General features: G+C 50.0%; 1 protein-coding gene across 2 annotated transcripts in view; it reads right to left on the minus strand.

Annotated features, from left to right (window-relative positions):
- LOC115094312 (nuclear cap-binding protein subunit 2-like) overlaps window positions 1-20,482 on the minus strand; it is a 49,690-nt gene that overhangs the window by 19,810 nt on the left and 9,398 nt on the right. For both annotated transcript variants that reach the window (XM_029607245.1, XM_029607247.1), the window contains exons 2-3: window positions 6,634-6,815; window positions 5,297-5,435 (exon numbers count right to left, since the gene is read on the minus strand). In XM_029607245.1, the coding sequence (XP_029463105.1) occupies window positions 5,297-5,435; window positions 6,634-6,815 (321 nt within the window). The remainder of the gene's footprint in view (window positions 1-5,296; window positions 5,436-6,633; window positions 6,816-20,482) is intronic.

Raw genomic sequence — 20,482 nt, forward strand, 5'->3', positions numbered from 1 at the left:
CATCTCCTGACGAGGATCGTGAAGCTTTCTTGTTTCCACATTTAGGAGTAGACCTACTTTCTCTAGAAACTGCAAATAGGTTAAATCCTCAGGTGGAGATGCTGGTTCAGGTGGGACATGAGCTGGTTCTGAGGGGTACCCTGTTGATGAATCATCTGAAGAAGATGTCAGAGTAAATTCTTCCAGGGGTGTTGATGGCCCCTGTGGCTGCTCCTTTGGTGATGGCCCTGGAATAGATGGGTCCTCCAGCATAGATGGAACTTCCACTGGAGGAAGCGGTGAAGGCGGGTTTTGTTGCTGTTCTATCGACTTCAAAAATTGCGATAGGATGTTTATCTGGGTCATAGCTTGCGAAGCTAGCCCAGATGTCGATGGTATAGACAGTAGAGGCTCTACTGGTGATGGGGCAGTAAGAGGTACAGTGGTCAATGGGCTTTTGGGGTGCACTGGTGGATCTGATACCCAAGAGGATGATTGGCTGTCTAAGAGATGTGGTGGAGACATGTCTCTGTCAGAGTCGACCACAAGTAATGGAGAAGGCTCCCTAGGCCTTTTATGACCAGAAGTATGTTTCTTGGGCCCAGGGTGTTTCAGGTGCGTCAGATGTTTTTGCCTTTGAGATCCTGCGTCGACGTGCATTGGTGGTGCTTAGACTCGACGCAGCTGCGACACACTCTGCTCCTCACATTGGTGCTTCGATGCGCCAGAGCTTCGATGTTCTTTTGGCGCATCAATGCTTTGGACACGGTTCCTGTTCCTTGCTTCGGGAAGCTGTTGGTGTCGGTAAGGCGTCCGGCCGTGATGCCATCGACGCATCCCCCGTGTCCTGCCCTGGTTCTTGAAGGGGCATTGGCTGTAGGTATTTTGCCCTGGGGGGGGGGGTGTCAAAAGAAGAAGCCCTTCTGTGAGATGCCGCCTTCTTTTTTCGTTCAGGCCCCGGAGATGATCTAGTAGAGGCCTCTGAAGGAGCATAGAAGCCCAATGGTGCTGTCTTTAGTTGCTGATTTCAAGCTGCCCTCTGGTGCTGCGCTCTGGGGGACATACGACTGCAGCCCTGCAACTTTCATGATCATGATCAGGTCCTATGCATAACACACATTATTTTACCACAAGCGCAGAATTTAAATCCTGGGCGAGGAATGATAGTAAAATGAGCCTGTCTTGTGGTGGAAAAGTTATATTTTTTCTGTTTTTACCTCACAAACTCTAACACAAAGTCTGTAGAGACAAAGCTCCGCGTGCGATCAGTCATGCGGAAAAAAACGGACTGAGGAGTCTCAGGCAAGCCGGGGAAGATACAAGAGGGAGCACCTAGCTGAAGACTTTATTAGACTTAGAGAGCTCTGCCACCTAGTGGCACAGAAGACGTACCCAGACAGCATGTTTAATTCAGCTGCTTATCTACGTTACTTCTGTGACAAGTTTTTACAGGTCTATCCAGTACCGAGCAGTAGGAAGAGCTGCGTTAGTGCCCGGCGCACCCGCGGTTGCCGCACGCACAGTGCAGCTCACCTACCGCTCGATCCTGAACTATAATTTCATGCAAATGTAAACCGCGTCTAAGAAGGGTCCGTGAAGCGTTAGGCCCGCGCAACCCATTTTACTGGATAGAGCGCCTATACAGTATCCTGGGTGCGCGGGCTTCAAGCCACGCTGGTATCTGTCATTTCAAATGTCATTTGAAATGACAGATACCAGGAAGTCGGGACTGCCAGTCCCCCCTCCCCTCCTCCCGAAGCAGGGCGCGAAAAGCAGCCTTGCTCCGGGAGGAGGGGAGAAGGGACTGGCAGTACAAAGCGGCGAAGCGACTTACTTTTTGCACCCCCCTCCGGACATTGGACGACCTCTCCTGCCTCCAGCTGCTCGTGAAGATGGACGCCTGCAAAAAGTAAGTTGCTTCGCCGCTTCACACTGTCAGTGTCTCTTCTTCCCTCCTCCCGGAGCAAGGCTGCTTTTCACGCCCTGCTTCGGGAGGAGGGAAGAAGAGACACTGACAGTGTGAAGCGGCGAAGCAACTTACTTTTTGCAGCCCCCATCGGACCTCTCCTGCCTCCCGCTGCGCGACTTACTTTTTTTTGCAGCCCTCCGGCCATCAGCAGGAACGGATCGTGGCTCCCCTGCCTCCCGGCGAAGATGGACGCCTGCACGGGGGAAAGCGGCCCCTGTGCGTGCAATTGGCCGCTCAAGACGTGACGTCACGACGTTTGGCGTCACGGCATGTGACGTCACGTCTTGAGCGGCCAATTGCACGCACAGGGGCCGCTTTCCCCCGTGCAGGTGTCCATCTTCGCCGGGAGGCAGGGGAGCCACGATCCGTTCCTGCTGATGGCTGCAAAAAAAAGTAAGTCGCGCAGCGGGAGGCAGGAGAGGTCCGATGGGGGCTGCAAAAAGTAAGTTGCTTCGCCGCTTCACACTGTCAGTGTCTCTTCTTCCCTCCTCCCGAAGCAGGGCGCGAAAAGCAGCCTTGCTCCGGGAGGAGGGAAGAAGGGGCTGGCAGTACGAAGCGACTTACTTTTTGCAGCCCCCTCCGGACATCGGAGGGGGCTGCAACGTTTTTTTCGCTTTTTTTTTTTTGCTTTGGGAGGAGGGGAGAGGACTGGGGCTGCCCCGGAGACCGGCACCCATGATCACGGCCGGGGCAGGTGAGCGGGGGCTGGGGGAAAGCTTGCCGCCTACCCTTACCCCTGCCTCTACCGCAGGGGTAAGGGTAGGCGGTAAGTTAGCAGGTTAAACGCGCGACAAAACTGCAGGGAAAGATAGCGATAGTCGGGGCGCGGGTTACGGGATGCTAGGGAATATCTAATTCGCTCGTTTGCATGCAATATACATGCCGCGTGCGGAAGGGGTTGCCCTGGGATTTTAGGACGCGGTAGGAGTAGGTTAAAGGGGATTTGGGATCGCAGGAAGGGCTAACGCGGCCGGAAAGTGAGTAGAATGCGGGTTAGGAGCGGGGTAAACACGGCCGCACTTTACTGGATAGACCTGTTAGAGAGTTATCCTCCCTTCATCAGGTCAGTGGGACAGTGCAGTTACACTAGCTTTGAAAATGTCATCTAGGTATGATGTCACCTAACCTGAGAGGCTCAAGGCTGATGCACAATTAAAATTAAGTAAAATCAATTGTTCAATGAAACAGCAAATGTAATTAGAACAGCATTTTACAACCCTCTCCTGGAGGTACATCTACCCAGTCAGGTTTTCAGGATTGCCACAATGAACATGCATGAGATAAGATTTGCATACATTCAGACCCATTGTATGCAAATCTCTCATGAATATCCCGAAAAACTGACTGGATAGTTGTGCCTCCAGGAGGGGGTTGGGAAACAATTAGAACCTCAAAAGGGGAGGGTCTGATAAAGGTAGAAGTATAATTTTACATTCGGAAGAGCCTATATCTGATAATCAGCACAAAAGCCAGTGTCTAAGTCATTTTGTGTTTGATCATCTTATTTCAAAAGATTTTTCATTTGGTACAGACCTTTTAACTAAAGTTCTAGAGTCTGACCCCCCAGTCATTCCCCCCCCCCCCCCCCCGTTTCCAAGTTACCACTAAGGAAAAAGATCTGGGCATTCTAGTGGATAATACATTGAAACAGTCTGTTTAGAGTGCTGTAGTGGTCAAAAAAGCAAACTGAAAGTTAGAAATTAATAGAGAATGAATGTCATTAATGCCTCTGTATTGCTTCATGGTGAGTCTGCAACTTGAATACTGTGTGCAATTCTGGTCGCTGCATCTCAAAAAATGATATAGTTGCACTGGAGAAGGTACAGAGAAGGGTGACCAAAATGATAGAGAGGATGGAATGGCTCCTCTGTGCGAAAAGGCTAAAGAGGTTTGGATTGCTTAGCTTGGAGAAGAGATGGCTGAAGAGGGAATTTTTATCGCCTTTTGTTGTTGCTATCCCAGTTTTCCGTTAACCTCTTTCTGTCTGCTCTCCTCTAGTTTTCCCTCCCTACCCCAGTTTTCCCCCTCCTGTTCGATGTAATTTCTATCTTTTGTTTGATGTAAACCGATATGATGTTTCACACGAATACCGGTATAGAAAACCTGTTAAATAAATAAATAAGATAGAGGTCTAGAACCGGTAAATGTGAATCGATTATTTACTCTTTCAAATAATAGAAGTACCAAGGGCCACGCCATGAAGTTATCAAGTAGTACATTTAAAACAAATCAAAGAAAATTATTTCATTCAACACAAAATTAAGCTCTGGAATTCTTTGCTGGAGGATATGGTTAGGGAAGTTACTGTTGCTGGGTTTAAAAAAGGTTTGGATAAGTTCCTGGAGGAAAAGTCCATAAAAAATTAATCAAGTTGACTTAAGGCACAGCCACTGCTATTACTGGAATTAGCAGCATGGGACCTAGTCAATATTTAGGTACTTGCCAGGTACTTGTAACTTGGATTGGTCACTGTTAGAAACAAGATGCTGGGCTTGATGGACCCTCAATCTGACCCAGGGTGGCAACTTCTTATGTACTGTGTTTATTTTTCTTTTTTTTTAATTTATAGTTTATTAATTTTCATTATATGACATACATCATAAAACAAAGGAAATATACTATTGATATGTAATACTCAGGAAAAATAAAACAATATAATTCATAATAACAGGAAAACAAATTGTATCACATTATCCCATAATTTGGGGGAGAAACAAGAAACTCATATAACATTACTAACATATTTGTTGTAAAATTAACATCTCAGAAGGATCCAGGAGATTATATCATTTTACTGGATCAAAGTCTCGGAGTTCGCAACCTGATTTTTATCTACTAAGAATGTTTCTAGGTGTGTGGGATCAACGAAACCAAATTTCTTCCCTTGGTAGTTGATCAGACACAAGCAAGGGAACTTTAAGAAGAAGGTAGCACCTAATGCTAACACACGATCTCTTAAAGATAAAAAAATATGTATGTCTTGCTTTATTTACTGCTTTAAGTAGTATTCTTATTGAAGACCAGTGAAGTGGTTAATAAGAATTAAAATAGTATATTGAGCTTAATGGCATATGCATGCTGCTTAAGGCCTAGATGACTCTGTACTATTGAAACCCATTGTAACTGCACTGTTTTTTCACTGACCTGATGAAAAGGATAACTCGGAAGCTCCTCAAAGATGTATTAAGTTAGTTAAATTTAAAAAAACAAAAATTGTCTTTGACTCAATTTGCTAAAAAAAAAAATTTAAATAATCTCAGCATCCAGTTTGGTGTGGTAACGATTAGAGGGCAAGTTTTTTGTTTTTTTTTAAATATGACAGGGATCCTTTAGCAGCAAGCTTCTTACCTGCCCTCCAGTTTTTCCTCTTCCAAACTGTCGACCTTCCTTAAAGCCAGCATCCCAGTCTGTACGGATTATCCGGTCATCCAGGCGGGTGCCACTGAGGAACCTCATGGCATGTTCTGCCTCGGCTCTTGTATAGTATCTGGAACGAGATATAAGGAAAACCGAAGACACTGGGCAAACCCAGCTGACCCAGAGGACAGAAAGGGAAAGGCAACTAATCACCTTCAACCTCTGGCAGCAGGTTTCCAAATCCCCAGTTTCAAGTTCTGCTTTTCATATTAGTACAGAACCCAGGTTAAAGTCACAGGTGTGAGCCAGTGTAAGAATGTGGCAACTCTGAGAAGGGGATTCCTGCTGTCAATTTCTTTCTCCATATTATAAAGCAATCTAAGGGCCTATTTGCCAAGTGGCATGAATGCATGTTGGACATGTTAAAGCAAAATTAATGGGATTTAACACATTTGTATAGTTTTTCAACTAAGGAAAATTCTCATTAAAATGTAAATATATAAAATGATGCTAACCAGCTCAGTTAAATGTAAAATATTTTGCATGCATTAACACTAACATAATTACACCTCTAGAGTACAAGTGTTTGTGCTAAGTAGGTGCACTAGTGAATCATGCTTTAGCTGTGCTAAGATGCATATTAAAATCTCACATTAGCATGCATATTTAACACACTGATTATAGGCCCCTCAACATTCTCAAGTTTCAATCAAACAAGTTTTTATCCATTTTCTAGAACACTGTAAAATCAATTCTATAGATGAAACCCAGAGCCCAAAAGAGGTCACAAGTGACCAGCAGTATAGGGAAATTAAGGGGAAAAAAATAAAAGCCTGCACTAGGATCAAAGAGCAGTGTGCTGCCCCCACTTAACCAGTACCAGATTACTCTGTTTGTTCTCTCCACGTACTGAATTTTTTTTTTTTTTTATCTGGTGTGTGCTGCTGTGGCCTTCTGGGCTACAAAGCCCAAACTACCCTTTCTAGAACACAATACATATTGGGTTTTATAGCCTTTAGATCATTCCAATGTGTGTAAACACCAGGAAATCATACTACTGTTATTCTTTACTAACAAAACCACTAGTACTGTTAATTGGCACCAGTCTCCAAAAGACAGACATTGCGTTACATATGGGCTGCACAAGTAACCAAGGTATATAATTAACCTGGTTCTCAGATCAAATGCATATAAATATGCCTGATGAATATTCATATAGGTATCCTGAAAACCAGACCTGCTTGTGGCCCTCAAGTACAAGGACTGTGCACCTCAGAACTAAAATGATGTAAATGACGAGGATATGTATTTGTGCTGGCCCAGGATACTCTACAAAGCAGAAACCACAGGGTGTCTTCTTGATCTTGTCCAGTCCCATGATTATTTTCTTCACACCTCCACACTTTGAAAAGAGCTCATGGATCTGCTCCTCAGTGGTATAGAAGGACAGGTTCCCTACATATAGGGTTGTAGTGGTCTTCAGATATTTCTTCTGCAGGTATCTACTTCCCTGGCACAAACAGCAACATAAAGGTAGAGTCAGACCTCTTGAGCTTAAGACACCCTTCCATCATGCAGCAAATCTTTGGCTGTTTGCTCAGGGGTTGTGAAAGGAAGAAGCAAGCCCTGATGAAAAAGTGATGGTAACCACTCTCAAGGCAGCTCAACTTCAGTTTGCAGTAAGGCTTAGAAAATGTGCAGTTTTCAAACTTTTGTGATATTTGCATAAATGCGTATATAGCTTTACATTATTTAGCATGCTTAAAGTCAATTTTTCTTGCTAATTGTTCAAACACTTTTCAATCTTTGTGTACTATCTAATTTGTTGGTCTTTCCCTCGCTCTAAAATTTGTCATCTTTCTCACGTCTTAAAAGTTCCTCTTTCATAATAGTTTTTCCTTCTCATCTGTCCATCTAATCTCCCACCTCTAAGGTCACCTTATTCCTCCCCCCCCCCCCCCCACTCAATTGTGCTAGCACCATGTGAAGCAAGCAGTAATGTATTTTGCATAAGAACCTGACTTAGTCCTCCCACTGCACAGCAGCAAGCTGGCTAGAAGTGGTAGCAACTACTCAAGATTACAGGACGAAGGGACAATAGCAGTGGGCAAGGGTTGATTCTGTGGCTTTCTTGCAGCATCATGTGAAACCAGGGATCCTGACAATCACCTTTTGGGAAAAAACTGCTTGGGGCCTAATTCACTAAGGGGTAGATTTTAAAAGCCCTGCGCGCCTAGTTTGCATAGGCCGCCGGTGCGCAAGTCCCGGGGCTTGCTAAAATGGGCGGTCCAGGGGGGGGGGGCGTGTCTGCGGTCCAGGGGCATGGCCGAGTGCCCCGACACAGCGGCCTGTGTCGGGGCCTGGCCAGCCGGAGTGCGCAAGTTACGCCTTCCAGCGACAGGTGTAACTCCATCGAACAAGGTGGGGGCAGGGGACAAAAAAATAGTTCCCTCCGAGGCCGCTCCGATTTCGGAGCGGCCTCGGAGGGAACGGAGGCAGGCTGTGCGGCTCGGCGTGCGCAAGCTGCCGATTTTGAGCAGCCTTGCGCGCGCTGACCCCGGATTTTAAAAGATACGTGTGGCTATGTGCGTATCTTTTAAAATCCAGTACTTTTGTTCGCACCCGAACCTTGGAATGGTTAAGTCTGTTTTTGCTGGCAAACATTTACAATTTATATCATTTAAAAATGTGGTCTAACAGCAGTAATAGACTTTTGTTCTTATCTGGAAATACTAGATTTAAAAAAATAGCATTATAAATTTAGTAAGAATTTCTAGGATTTACACACTGACAGGCCAATGCAATAAAGTGTGCCCAGCCTAGTGCACAGGTTTACTCATGGTTGAACATGTGATTTGGGTGTGCAATCATAGCATCTGATACAGTAAGATTAGCGCATTCTAAGCAAATCGTATGCAAACAAAAACAGCAATTACCACCCGATGCAGGAAAGCATGCCCTAATGCACATTTTTTTACACTGGAAAATTAACTTCAACTCTGGAGGTGGAATAAAGTTTACTCACAGTCAAAGGCGCATGAGAAACAAAAAAAGTTTGCTCCTCTGTGTTGCGATAAATGTACCTCTTTATAGGGTAGGGTTGTTTAGAGGATTAGCATAAAATTTAGTTGTCTGGGATTAGAACAAAAAATAAAATATATATAGGGATTAGTGACGCACAGCATTAACTAAGGGTAGGCGAACCGGGCTCGTCCCGGTATCGCCGACAATAACGCGGGATCGGGCGGGAGGCAAGGCGGCAGGGAAGGGAGGAAAGGGGGGGGGGGGCGGGTGTAAGTAAGGAGGAGGACCGGGGAACCAATGGCGGCACGGCAATTTGAACTGCCGCGCTGCCATTGGGCAACGAGCCAAAAGAAGGGAGCGAGGATAGTCGGGAGCGGCCATTGAGGATTTCGGCAGCGAAGCAAGAGGAGGTATTTTTGCTTGCCCCCCGTTGCTGCTCTGCCGAAATTCTTCTGTTGCGTCCCGCGCCTCAATTGCTGGGACGATGCGGCGCTCTAAAACTCGGAGCGCGGCAAGGCCCGCCTCCATAGCGCGATCTCGCCCGCTGGCGAGGCCCAGGAAGCCCCGGGTCCCGGCTCCGCCGGCGGCCGCCGGCCCGTGCGCAGTGAGTACTAGTCCCCCTGTCGGCCCACCTCCTATTGTTCTGCCTCCGGCCCCGCCTATCGCTTGCCTCCTCCCGTACCTCTCCGACTCGGGGGAGAGCAGCCCCGAAGCGGACGTGGACCCGCCTGCCCCTCCACCCCCCCGCTTCTTCCCTCCTGGCCGCCCGGCTTCGCCCCCAGAGTCCGCCCTTACATTTTCTTTCTTGGGTCGCCCCCCCTGCGGCTTACGGAGCCCCCCAGCGATGCCAGCACTGTCTGACCCTGCAGCCTTCACTGCTGGTTCCCCGGGCGCACGTGTCTCCCTCCCTCCTCGCTCGGCCAGCGTCGGCACACGCGGCCGCCGCCCGAGTACCCCCCACACAGCCCGTGGTGGCCGCCCTCCTACCTCCCCACGGGCCCCTTCTCGGCGCCGACCGGTGTTTTCAGCCGGCGGTTCAGCCGATAGCATCCGGGGCCCACAGGTGCCTAAAGGCAGGGCCGGCAGGGCTCGCACCGCCCGTCCTGCCTCCCCATGCAGTGACCTTCGCACGCACAGACCACATGGCCCCTTGCGTCCTCCTAGCCCCGTACCCTTAGTTCCCAATGCCCCCCAGGAGGCAGCAGTAGTGGCGGCCTTTCTGGAGCGCATGGCCAAGGCTGGGTACGGTTTTTTCCCAGTGGCTGGTGCCCCGCCGAGTGCGGCTGCTGCCCTGCCACGTGACTGCTTAAGCTTGGGGGCCTGGCAGCATGGCCCAGCCCCCCTCCCCTCGGGAGAGCTTGTATTTCCCCAAAGTGGGCAACCAGCCCCCTGCGGAGCATCACCCATGATAGGCAGCCGGAGGGCCCCCCCCCGAGTTGCGGAGGGCTTGCGTCGGGCACCTATTGCAGACGATGAGCGCCCGGGGCCGTCGTGTCAGGAGGCCTGGAGGGACCGTGATACCACCTGTGTCCATCTTGGCGGTGATCCTGGTGCCGGTGTTCGTGGACTGTTACCCGGCCCCCGTGACGGGGATGTCGTCAGAACTGCGGTAGGGGCAGGTAAGTCCATTGTCGACCCGGGTGCTTTGGGGAAGAAAGTGAGGGCCAAGAGGTCTCGGGTGCGGTCCAGTTCCTCGTCTACCACCTCGGACTCTGGCACCAGTAGGAGTACTGAGCGCTCGAGTTTATTTGCCACCGAGGGCCAGCAATGTGACGTCGGCCCTCCCGCCTTAGCGTCATTGTGGGAAGAGGTGCCCCGGCGGTTGGTTAAACGCATCCGTAAACGAAAATTTATCAATATCTTCCGGCTTTTGGAGGGTCGTCGGGGTGGCAAGAAGGGCTCTAAGAAGGCTAAGAAGCGTAATCGCAGGCTTGGCGTGGGGCCTCGCATTGCTAAGAACATTGTTAATTGGGTGCGTGGATTCTTACGGCTGGCTAGTGTAGTTAGCCATTTCGATGCTTCTCAGTATGGCTCCTTGTTGTCTTATGCGGATAGTATTTTAGGTGCCTTCCGGGACTACGATGGTTGGGCATGGCTCAACTACGATGAGAAGTTTCGTGATAAGATGGCGGGTAATCGGTTTATGTCCTGGGGGACTCAGGACATTCACTTGTGGCTTACACAAATGACCAATAAAGGGGTCGTGTCCACCAGGGGTGGCTCGGGGGCGGGAGGCGTGGGCAGTGGCCCCTCACGCGTCCCCTCACGCATGGATTCTGCCGGTGTAGCTGCGGTTCAGTCCTTTCGCCCTGGGTCCGGGGGCAAAGGTGAGTCCGGAGTCAAACTTGGGGGGGGCGGGTCCAACGTTTGCTGGAGATTCAACAAGCTTACGTGCCTGTTCCCCGAATGCAAATTTCGACACGCGTGCACCACGTGCGGAGGAGCCCATTCCGCCCTTCGCTGCCCTCAGGCACAAAGTGCTGGGGCCGGTAAAGGAGCAAAATGATTTGTCCCTTTATTGCAAAGCCGATTCACCGATCCTTTTGGATGAGTTGGAGGCGACGTTACGGCTTTACCCGGATCGTCAGGCGGCTAACCTTTTAGCCGATGGTTTTCGTTATGGTTTTCTAATCCCTTATGTAGGTCCCGGTATTGGGGGGGAGGGCAAGGAATTCTCGCTCAGCCTCCCGGTTGGCGTCTGTCGTTCGAGAAAAGCTGGCGGATGAGCTTGCCTTGGGTAGAATAGTCGGCCCCTTTTTGCGTCGGCCTTTTGAGGTTATGCACCTGTCTCCGCTGGCGGTCATTCCAAAAAAGGTTCCGGGCAAATTTCGACTCATACTAAATCTGTCCTCCCCGGATGGTTCTTCCGTCAATGATTTCATTCCCTCGGAGGCTTGTGCCATCACCTATGCTTCCTTCGATGATGCCGTAGCCTTGGTTCGTGCGGCGGGTTCGGGTGCGCTTTTAGCCAAGGCGGACATTGAATCCGCTTTTCGATTGCTCCCCATTCGTCCATGCTGTTTTCCGCTCTTTGGTTTTTATTTTGAAGGTCACTATTTTTTAGATCGCTGCTTGCCCATGGGTTGTGCAGTCTCCTGTGCGTTGTTTGAAGCGTTTAGTACCTTTGTTCATTGGGCCACGAACCTGCATAACGCTTGTGAGGCCTCAGTGCATTATTTGGATGACTTTCTGTTTGTAGGGCCGGGAACGGACGATACGTGCCAACGACAATTAACGGGTTTCCTGTGCACAGCTGCGCGTCTGGGTGTCCCCATAGCCCCCGCTAAGACGGAAGGTCCGGTTACCAAATTAACCTTTCTTGGCATAGAGTTGGATTCCGTGAGCATGTCTTGTCGCCTGCCCGCGGATAAGCTTCTTCAGCTCCAGGGTTTGGTTGCGCTCGCAAAGGAGCGGTGAAAGTCACGTTGAGACAGATGCAAGCCCTAATCGGTTCCCTTAATTTCGCGTGCAGGGTCATTCCGATTGGTCGGGCGTTTATTCGCCGCTTGTCGGCGCGGACGGCGGGGGTGTGGGCGGCCCATTATTATATTCGGGTCACCAAGGCGGTACGGGATGAGTTGGAAATATGGGCCGCGTTTCTGGTATCCTTCAACGGAGTTTGCATTATGCAGGAGCCGGAGGTATCTAATGTTGATCTTGAACTGTATTCGGATGCGGCGGGGGCATCGGGTTTGGGCCTCTATTTTCAAGGCAGGTGGTGCGCCGAGAGTTGGCCGGATACTTGGGTGGCGGCGGGCATGGTCCGGAATATTACGTTCCTGGAACTTTTCCCCATTTTGGTAGCATTGACTCTGTGGGGTGAGGACTTAGCCAATAGACGGGTGGTTTGGTGGTGCGATAATTTGGGTGTCGTGCAAGTGGTTAACAAGTTGGCGGCTAAGTGCCCCCAGGTATCATCGCTGGTTCGGGAATTAGTGATGTTGTGTCTCCGCTGGAATGTGACCGTCAAAGCGCGCCATATGCCTGGCGCTCAGAACTGTATTGCTGACGCTCTCTCTCGTTTTAAGTGGGATGTCTTCAGAGCTGCGGCTCCACACGCCTGCCCGACGGGGGAGAGGGTACCTGTTGGCCTCTGGAAGCTCGGCACTCCCTGACGTGGGACCTGATCCAGCACTCTGTTGCGCCAGCTACCTGGAAATCATATCTCTCCGGCAGACGTTATGTGGCTGGTTTTCTGTACTCTTCTGGGTGGACGGGGGGGGGACGTGGGGGTGGACGATCTCGTGCGGTTTATACTGTGGGCGAAATGGTCGGGGTTTTCGGTCGCCTCGGTTCGGAGCCAGTTAGCAGGCTTTGCTTTTTTCCAGCAATTAGCCGGGTTTGGCAGCCCGTTTCGTAGTTTTTTGGTGCGGAAGTTATTGGCAGGCTGGCGCCGCGGTTTGGGTCGCCCACCGGATCGGCGGCGGCCCATCCGGTTTCCCGATCTGCTTCAACTTTCTGCGGGCCTGCCGGGTATCTGTAGTTCGCCGTTCGAGTTGGCCTTATTCCGAGTGGCCTTCGCGTGGGCCTTCTTTGGTGCTTTTCGCATTGGAGAGCTTGTAGCGCGATCTGCTCGGCCCGGAGGTATGGGCGGCCTCTTAGTTGGGGATGTCTGTTTATATGAGCATAGTGTGACGCTGTGCCTTCGAACTTCTAAAATGGATCAGAAGGGCGCAGGGGCGTGGATATCTTTGCGGCGTGCCCCGCACGTCCTAGCGTGTCCGGTTCAGACGGCGCTGCGCTACGCGGCTTTGCGGCCTCGCTGTGGCCAGCAATTCCTGGTGCATGCGGACGGGGCCCCGTTGATACGCTTTCAGTTTGCAACTGTGCTGCGGAAAGTCGTGGCGTCGTTGGGGTGGAATGTGGGACAGTATACTCCGCATTCCTTCCGTATTGGGGCTGCCACGGTGGCGGCCGAATCCGGGTAGCCTGCGGATCGCATTCGGGCGTTGGGACGCTGGAAGTCTGCTGTGTATCGCCGCTATGTCTGGTAACGGGGTTCCTGGGCGGTCGCGGGGTTCCCAGGTTGGGGGTTCAAGGGGTAGGCGAGCTCGAGCGGTAATGTTTGTGTTTCTCTTTCAGATCTGCACGGACTCGATTCGCCCGGAGATTGTGCTTGGATCGTGGGCCACTCTTTTGTTCATCGGGCTCAACGTCGTGCTCGGAAGCGACCGTATGGGGAGAATCTGAACGTGGCTGCACCCGAGGGCGTTGTGCGCTGGCTGGGAAAAGGAGGAATGCGCTGGGGTAGTCTCTGCGACTTCTTGCAAGGCCAGGTTGAGGCTTTTGGTGTACCCCGATTCATTGTGGTTCACCTGGGAGGGAATGACATTGGTCACCTCACGTGTCGTGAGTTCATTAAAATTATCCGTAAAGACTTTGCGTTTCTCCTGAATCGCTTACCCACTACGAAATTGGGGTGGTCGGACATCATCATTCGCTTTCGCCACCGGGAGGAGCCCATGTGGCGCCATGGCGTCAAAAAATTGAATCGCCAAATAGGCAAATGGTTAGTCCGGGAAGGGGGGTTTTGGATTCGGCATGACTGGTCCTGGGAGGTTTTAGACGGGTACTTCTTGGGGGATGGGGTTCACCTTTCCGACATTGGTATAGATCTCTTCAACAATGCCTTGGAAGAAGGTCTTCAGTTGCAGTTGCAAGTGTGGCCGCAGTGGGGGAACAAGGCCATTTAATTGCCTTGTTGGTGGCGGAAACCCGAGCCTTATTTGGTTGTTTATTATGTTGAATTGGGAAGGGCATGTTGGAAAGGGGGAGTAATGCTCGTGCAGCTTGGGGTTGCTGCACGGGAAGGCCTAAAGAGCAAAGGGTGGACCGATGCTCAGGCCGCTAGCCTACCCTCGCTGACGACGCGGCGGGGTAGGTGAAGGTGGGGGAACTCCAAGTTGCTTACCATTGGGCCGCGATGGTAAGTGAAGAATTGATATGCGGCGGAGGAGGCGGAGGTGGGGGAGTTATTTTGGAACATTGTTAAGTTGGCTCGGGTTAGGTTTAATAAACTGCGGCCTTATTTTGTATCCAATCAGTTGTAGAGTCTAATTTGTAATGGTTATGGGGGGGGCAATGTTGTGTGAGTGCCTGAACGACTGGTCCCGAGTACCTGCGTTAGGGTAGGCGAACCGGGCTCGTCCCGGTATCGCCGACAATAACGCGGGATCGGGCGGGAGGCAAGGCGGCAGGGAAGGGAGGAAAGGGGGGGGGGGGGCAGGTGTAAGTAAGGAGGAGGACCGGGGAACCAATGGCGGCGCGGCAATTTGAACTGCCGCGCTGCCATTGGGCAACGAGCCAAAAGAAGGGAGCGAGGATAGTTGGGAGCGGCCATTGAGGATTTCGGCAGCGAAGCAAGAGGAGGTATTTTTGCTTCCCTCCCTCCCGCCCTAATGTCGTTCGGTGCTATGGGGTGTTTTGTTACCGGACTGTCGCAGTAAGCGGAAACCCGAGCCTTATTTGGTTGTTTATTATGTTGAATTGGGAAGGGCACGTTGGAAAGGGGGAGTAATGCTCGTGCAGCTTGGGGTTGCTGCACGGGAAGGCCTAAAGAGCAAAGGGTGGACCGATGCTCAGGCCGCTAGCCTACCCTCGCTGACGACGCGGCGGGGTAGGTGAAGGTGGGGGAACTCCAAGTTGCTTACCATTGGGCCGCGATGGTAAGTGAAGAATTGATATGCGGCGGAGGAGGCGGAGGTGGGGGAGTTATTTTGGAACATTGTTAAGTTGGCTCGGGTTAGGTTTAATAAACTGCGGCCTTATTTTGTATCCAATCAGTTGTAGAGTCTAATTTGTAATGGTTATGGGGGGGGGCAATGTTGTGTGAGTGCCTGAACGACTGGTCCCGAGTACCTGCGTTAAGGTCACCTTAAACTGTGGGCGATCCCTTTAGTTTTGGTAAACTAACAGGCACGGCAGATTTCTGTAACTTTTTGCTAGGAAAGGAAAATTGTTTCCTACCTACTAACTTTTGTTCTTGTAATACCACAGATCAGTCCAGACTCCTAGGTTTTGCCTCCCTGCCAGCAAATGGAGTCAGAGAAAGTTTCACTGACACTGTACATAAGTGTGCCACCACAGTCCCTCAGTATTGACCTGTACCCAAGCCAAAATGAAAACCACCACCATAAACTTCTAAGCAATCTCCCTTCCCTCCAACGAGCTGGAGGAAGGTAAAGTTGCTGAAAAAGACAACGGAAAGCTTTTTTCCCAAATTTTACAAAATTGATCAGCATTGAAAATCTCTAAACAACTCCGCACTATATACAAAGCAACAGTATGAGTGGCGGACTCCCCCTCCCCCCAAGTAAATGGGTGGGATCTCTGGACTTCATCTGTAGTACTACAGGAATGAAAATTTGCAGGCAATTTTCCTTTCCCTGTACATAACCAGATCATTCCAGACTCCTGGCATGTACCTAAGCTCCCCTTAACTCGGGTGGGACCTGGGGAGTTCTGCTCACAGAACACTCTCACCAAAGCACATGGAAACCAGAGTCCCGACATCCAAGTGAGAATGCCTAGAAAACGTATGCAATGATTACCCAGTAGCCAGCCTGCAAATTTCATGTGGAGACACCTGTTACTCAACTCAAGTGGTCGCCTGAGAACGCACTGGGCGCCCTTTAAAAATTTAAGTCAACTCTATTGCTTCCTTCAGCGGATCACCTTTTTGTACTGTGGCGTCATCCAAAGAAGGGAAGTAAGGCATCTAAGGCCACAGTTGCATAGGGGCTGAAAGAAGCAATAGAGTTGACTTAAATTTTTAAAGGGCGCCCAGTGCGTTCTCAGGCGACCACTTGAGCTGAGTAACAGGTGTCTCCACATGAACTTCTGCTGTCTGACTTCTGCTTCTGCTGTCTGACTAAGATGGAATGCCGAAACTACCTTAGGCGGAAAAGAAGGCACCATGCATAAATATACCCCCGAATCTGATATCTGTAGGAAGGAATCTTGATATGACAGTGCCTGGAGCTCCGAAGTTCTCCTGGCTGAACAAACAGCCACCAAGAAAAACATTTTAAGAGTCAAGACCTTAACTGTAGCCCTCTTTAGTGGTTCAAACCAAGACTCACACAGTCCTCTAAGGACTAAATGCAGATTCCAAGATAAACAAATGTTCTGCACCTGAGGATGTAAGTTCTTAGCTCCTCGAAGGAACCATATAACATCCTTGCACCTTATCCCAGAGACAACCCAATGTCGCTACCTGGACTTCAGAGAGATAAAGGCCAGTCCCTTGACCAGAATCTTCCTGTAGAAAAGCCAAAATATGCAACACCATAGAACAGGCTGAGGCTGCACTCAATCAACAGCAGCCCAGGCCTCAAAAACCCTCCAAATCCTCCCATACATCAAGGATGTAGAAGGTCACCTAGCCTGTAATAAGGTGGAACTAACTGCTTTGGAATATTCCCTCTGTCTCAGTCGCCTCCTCTTGGAAGCGAAGTTGCGAGTCAGAAGCGAGCCGCATAAGCTGAAAATACTGGGTCCTGATGGAGAAGAGTCAATCAATTTCCGAGCCTCAGTGGCCTGTCTACGGCCATGTTGATCAGATCTGGGAACCATGATCAACAAGGCCACTTGGGAGCTACCAGGATACATTGCTTGGATGTTTCTTTATCCACTGTAATCCCTTGTCCACCAGAGGTCATGGAGGGAAATCAAAGAAGAATCCCTTGAGTCCACGGCAGCACCAGAGCTTTGATTCCTTCTGTACTGTGTTCTTTTCGGCGACTAAAACCGTGATGCCTTGGTGTTCTTTGGTCGCCATCAAGTTCATATGGGGATACCCCCATCTTCCGTGATGGAGACATCACTACCTCAAGACAGCTCCCATTTCCCAGGGTCTAATGTTCTCCAACTGAGAAAATCAGCCTGAACATTGTCCACTCCAGTGATGTGAGACGCTGCCAGTTGCTCCAAGTGCTACTCTACCCAGAGAATCAACTCTCAGGCCTCCTGAGCCACCACCTGATTCTTGGTTCTGCTTAGACGGTTGACGCAGGCCACCACTGAAGCACTGTCTGATAGGATCTCCATACTGGATGGCTGCATAACAGCAACAGACAGGCAAGCAATGCGAAATGCACCGCTCTCGTCCCTAACTAATTGATAAGACTACGAGGCTTTCTGTTTTGACCAATGGTCCTGCGCTGACAAATCTTGACACACTGCCCTCCATCTGAGGATGCTTACATTGGTGGTGAATTTTACTCAATTTGGACCCTCCAATTCCGCACCACCCTCAAGATTGGTGCGAGTAAACCACCTGGCTTCCCCCTCTCACAGAAGATGAAGATGAAACTCTTCCAATAACTGATGCCAGTGGGAGAGATGAGACCCCTACAGAGGCTGCATATGTGCGAATGCCCAATGCATTAATGCCAACATCGATGCCATGGAACCCAGGACCTGCATATACCCCCAGACCCTGAGCACTGAAAGATCTAGCAGATGCTGAATTTGACTCTGCAATTTCGGGAATCTCTCTCCATGAGAAACACTCTCTCCACCAGTATGTCAAACTGAGCTCACAGATACTCCAGAGTTTGAGGGGACTAAATGGTTCTTTGGTAGATAAACCACCCATCTCAAAGACTTCAAGTACATGTGTACGTTTTGTACTGATTGCTGACAGAGGTTCTCAGATTTCACAAGAATGAGCCAGTTGTCCTGATTTGGATGCACCAACACACACTCCTTTTGCAATGTGGCTGCCACCACTCTCATCACCTTGGTGAAGGTATGCGGCGCTGTCACCAGCCAAAGGGAAGGGCTTGAAACTGAAAATGTTCCCTTAAGACTATGAACCTCAAGAATCTCTGGTGCTCCAGCCTGATGGCCATGTGCAGATATGCCTCTGCCAAGTTGACAGATGCCAAGCATTCTCCCTTACATACTGCCACTATGACGGACCTGAGTCTCCATGGGAAAATGGGGAACCTTGAGAGTCGCATTTACCTTTTTTGAATCCAATATCATCCTAAATGACCCTTCCTTTTTTTTTCCCCTCACAATCACAAAATAGAAAGAATATAGGAAAACCGTTTCTTCCCCTTTTTAAAACTTGCCTTCGGGGCATTCTACTGAAGACCAAATTACTTGAATTGGATATGGGGGGAGGGGGGGGGAGAGAAACAGGATGCCTAACTTAAATTGACCTCCAACCATGCTGAGCGTCTTCAGGGTCTGAGTCAACAAACTCAGCAAGTCAGCTCTGTCAGTCTGATGCGGCTGTCAATCAGATGTAATTTCTCCCTCTTCTAGAGGTGAGAAAGCCAGTTCCCCATCAGAATCCTGATGTTTCATGATACACATCCCCTTGAACATTACCAAGGACAGCCTCTCTGTGGTGTCTGCCTGCCATGACTGACGCAATTTCTACCTAGTAAGTTGCTTCGCCTTTGCGGGCGCCCCTGCAGAAAGGTTTGCAGGCCCTGGAAACATTCCATTCAGGAGGAGGTTTGAACACCACCAGAGCCTACAGACACAACCTTGCTCTCTCCAACCTCTTCTTAGGGAAGCTTCTGTAATTGGGAACAAGGGAGGGGGAGAACTGACCATTACCTCGCCTCCCATTCCACTCCCCTCCAGAGAAACCATAGGCCGAGGGGATTGTCCCACCATGGACAAAAGCTGAAGTAGTCAAATTGTTTTGAGCATCTAAACAGCGCTGACCCAAATGGAGAGAGAGAATGAGGACTGAATTGTTTTCAGACGGCAAGCCTTACAGACAGCAAGGCATTTGGATTTGTTCATCCCCAGAGCCTAGTTCTCTTGAACTTCAGCTTTAGGCGGCCTCCTGCGCGCACAATGCCACCCGGCATACACGTGCAAAAGTAGATCACGGTCGTATGTGCACAAGTACATGTGCAAATATGCGCTCAAGACTAGGCCATAGTCATATGCGCTCAAATCTAGGCTGTGGACTTACACCACAGGTCTCTGTGCATGCAGCTTCCACACACCAAGAATATATGCACACACGTGGGAAAAGAACTGCCACCATGGCCTACCACGCAGCTAAGCAAAGGCTGCTTGCACCTTCAACATGTTTAGTCCCAGATCTGTTCAACATCCAGCACCGAAAATCACTGAAGGCCTGAAGAGCTTCTCAACATGTCAGGCCTCTTGACCTCTAGAGAGTCCCTGGAAACTGGGTGGAGAGCCAGCATCCCCAATGCCTGATCTGCCAAACAAGCTTTGCACATAAGTAGACCTCTACCAGAACTAGAGACTCCTCTTCGGTGCAAGTGCCTCTCTGCACCTCTATGGGCCCGAACCCGCTGGCGACAGCTCAGGAGGGGATTCCTCTGCCTCTCTCGCCAACCCTTCTAGGGAATCTAAAAAGGCCACCAGACCCGTGCTGATGGGGAACACCTCAGTGATAAATCCCATCACCCTCGTGGCTTGTTTATCTATCGGTCTAGCGCTGGGCTCCCCGAGTGCCTTCCCCTCCAGGGATGCTCACAGAATACAAGCAGTCTGAATTTAGGCATGACTGCGAGTCTGCACACGAACAGCACTGCCTGCGCAGTGCACTATCGCCAGCCAGTGAACCTCAGGAAACCCCAGGTGACCAGCTCTGAAGCAGCTATCAAGGCCCCGCGTGACCTGCATAATGATTCCATTGTCTCCCAGTCATTCTTGCTTTTTAAAATTAAAAAAAAAAAAAAAAGCTTTAGAACTGCATCCTCTACTGTAACTAGCCCCGGAACAAAGAGGAAGAATTCAATACTTCCCTGCTCAGACTGGACCCGAAATGTAGATGTGGCAGCCAGCAGAACCAGCACTGCCTTGTGGGATGATGAGAGATCTGGACAACCAGATATAGATCCCGATGGAATCTCAAAGCAAGCTGCCATCAAGGGTCACCAACCCCCTGTTCGTCTGCCTCAAACCAGGGGGATGGCCCCACCAAGAACTAACACCCCCCCCCTGGGAGGAACTAGAGATCTTTCTTCTCGTTTTCTTTTATATACACCAGATTGCAGGTTTTACATTCTCTACCATCTGCTAGAAAAAAAAACTGAGGGACTGCGGTGGCACATTGGGTTATGTACAGTCAGTGAGAGGGAGGCAAACTCAGGAGTCTGAACTGATCTGGGTTTGTATAGGGAATGCACAAGTTAGACGTCCGTGCAC

This window comes from Rhinatrema bivittatum, chromosome 6 (assembly GCF_901001135.1).
Source record: "Rhinatrema bivittatum chromosome 6, aRhiBiv1.1, whole genome shotgun sequence".
Classification (NCBI taxonomy): domain Eukaryota; kingdom Metazoa; phylum Chordata; class Amphibia; order Gymnophiona; family Rhinatrematidae; genus Rhinatrema; species Rhinatrema bivittatum.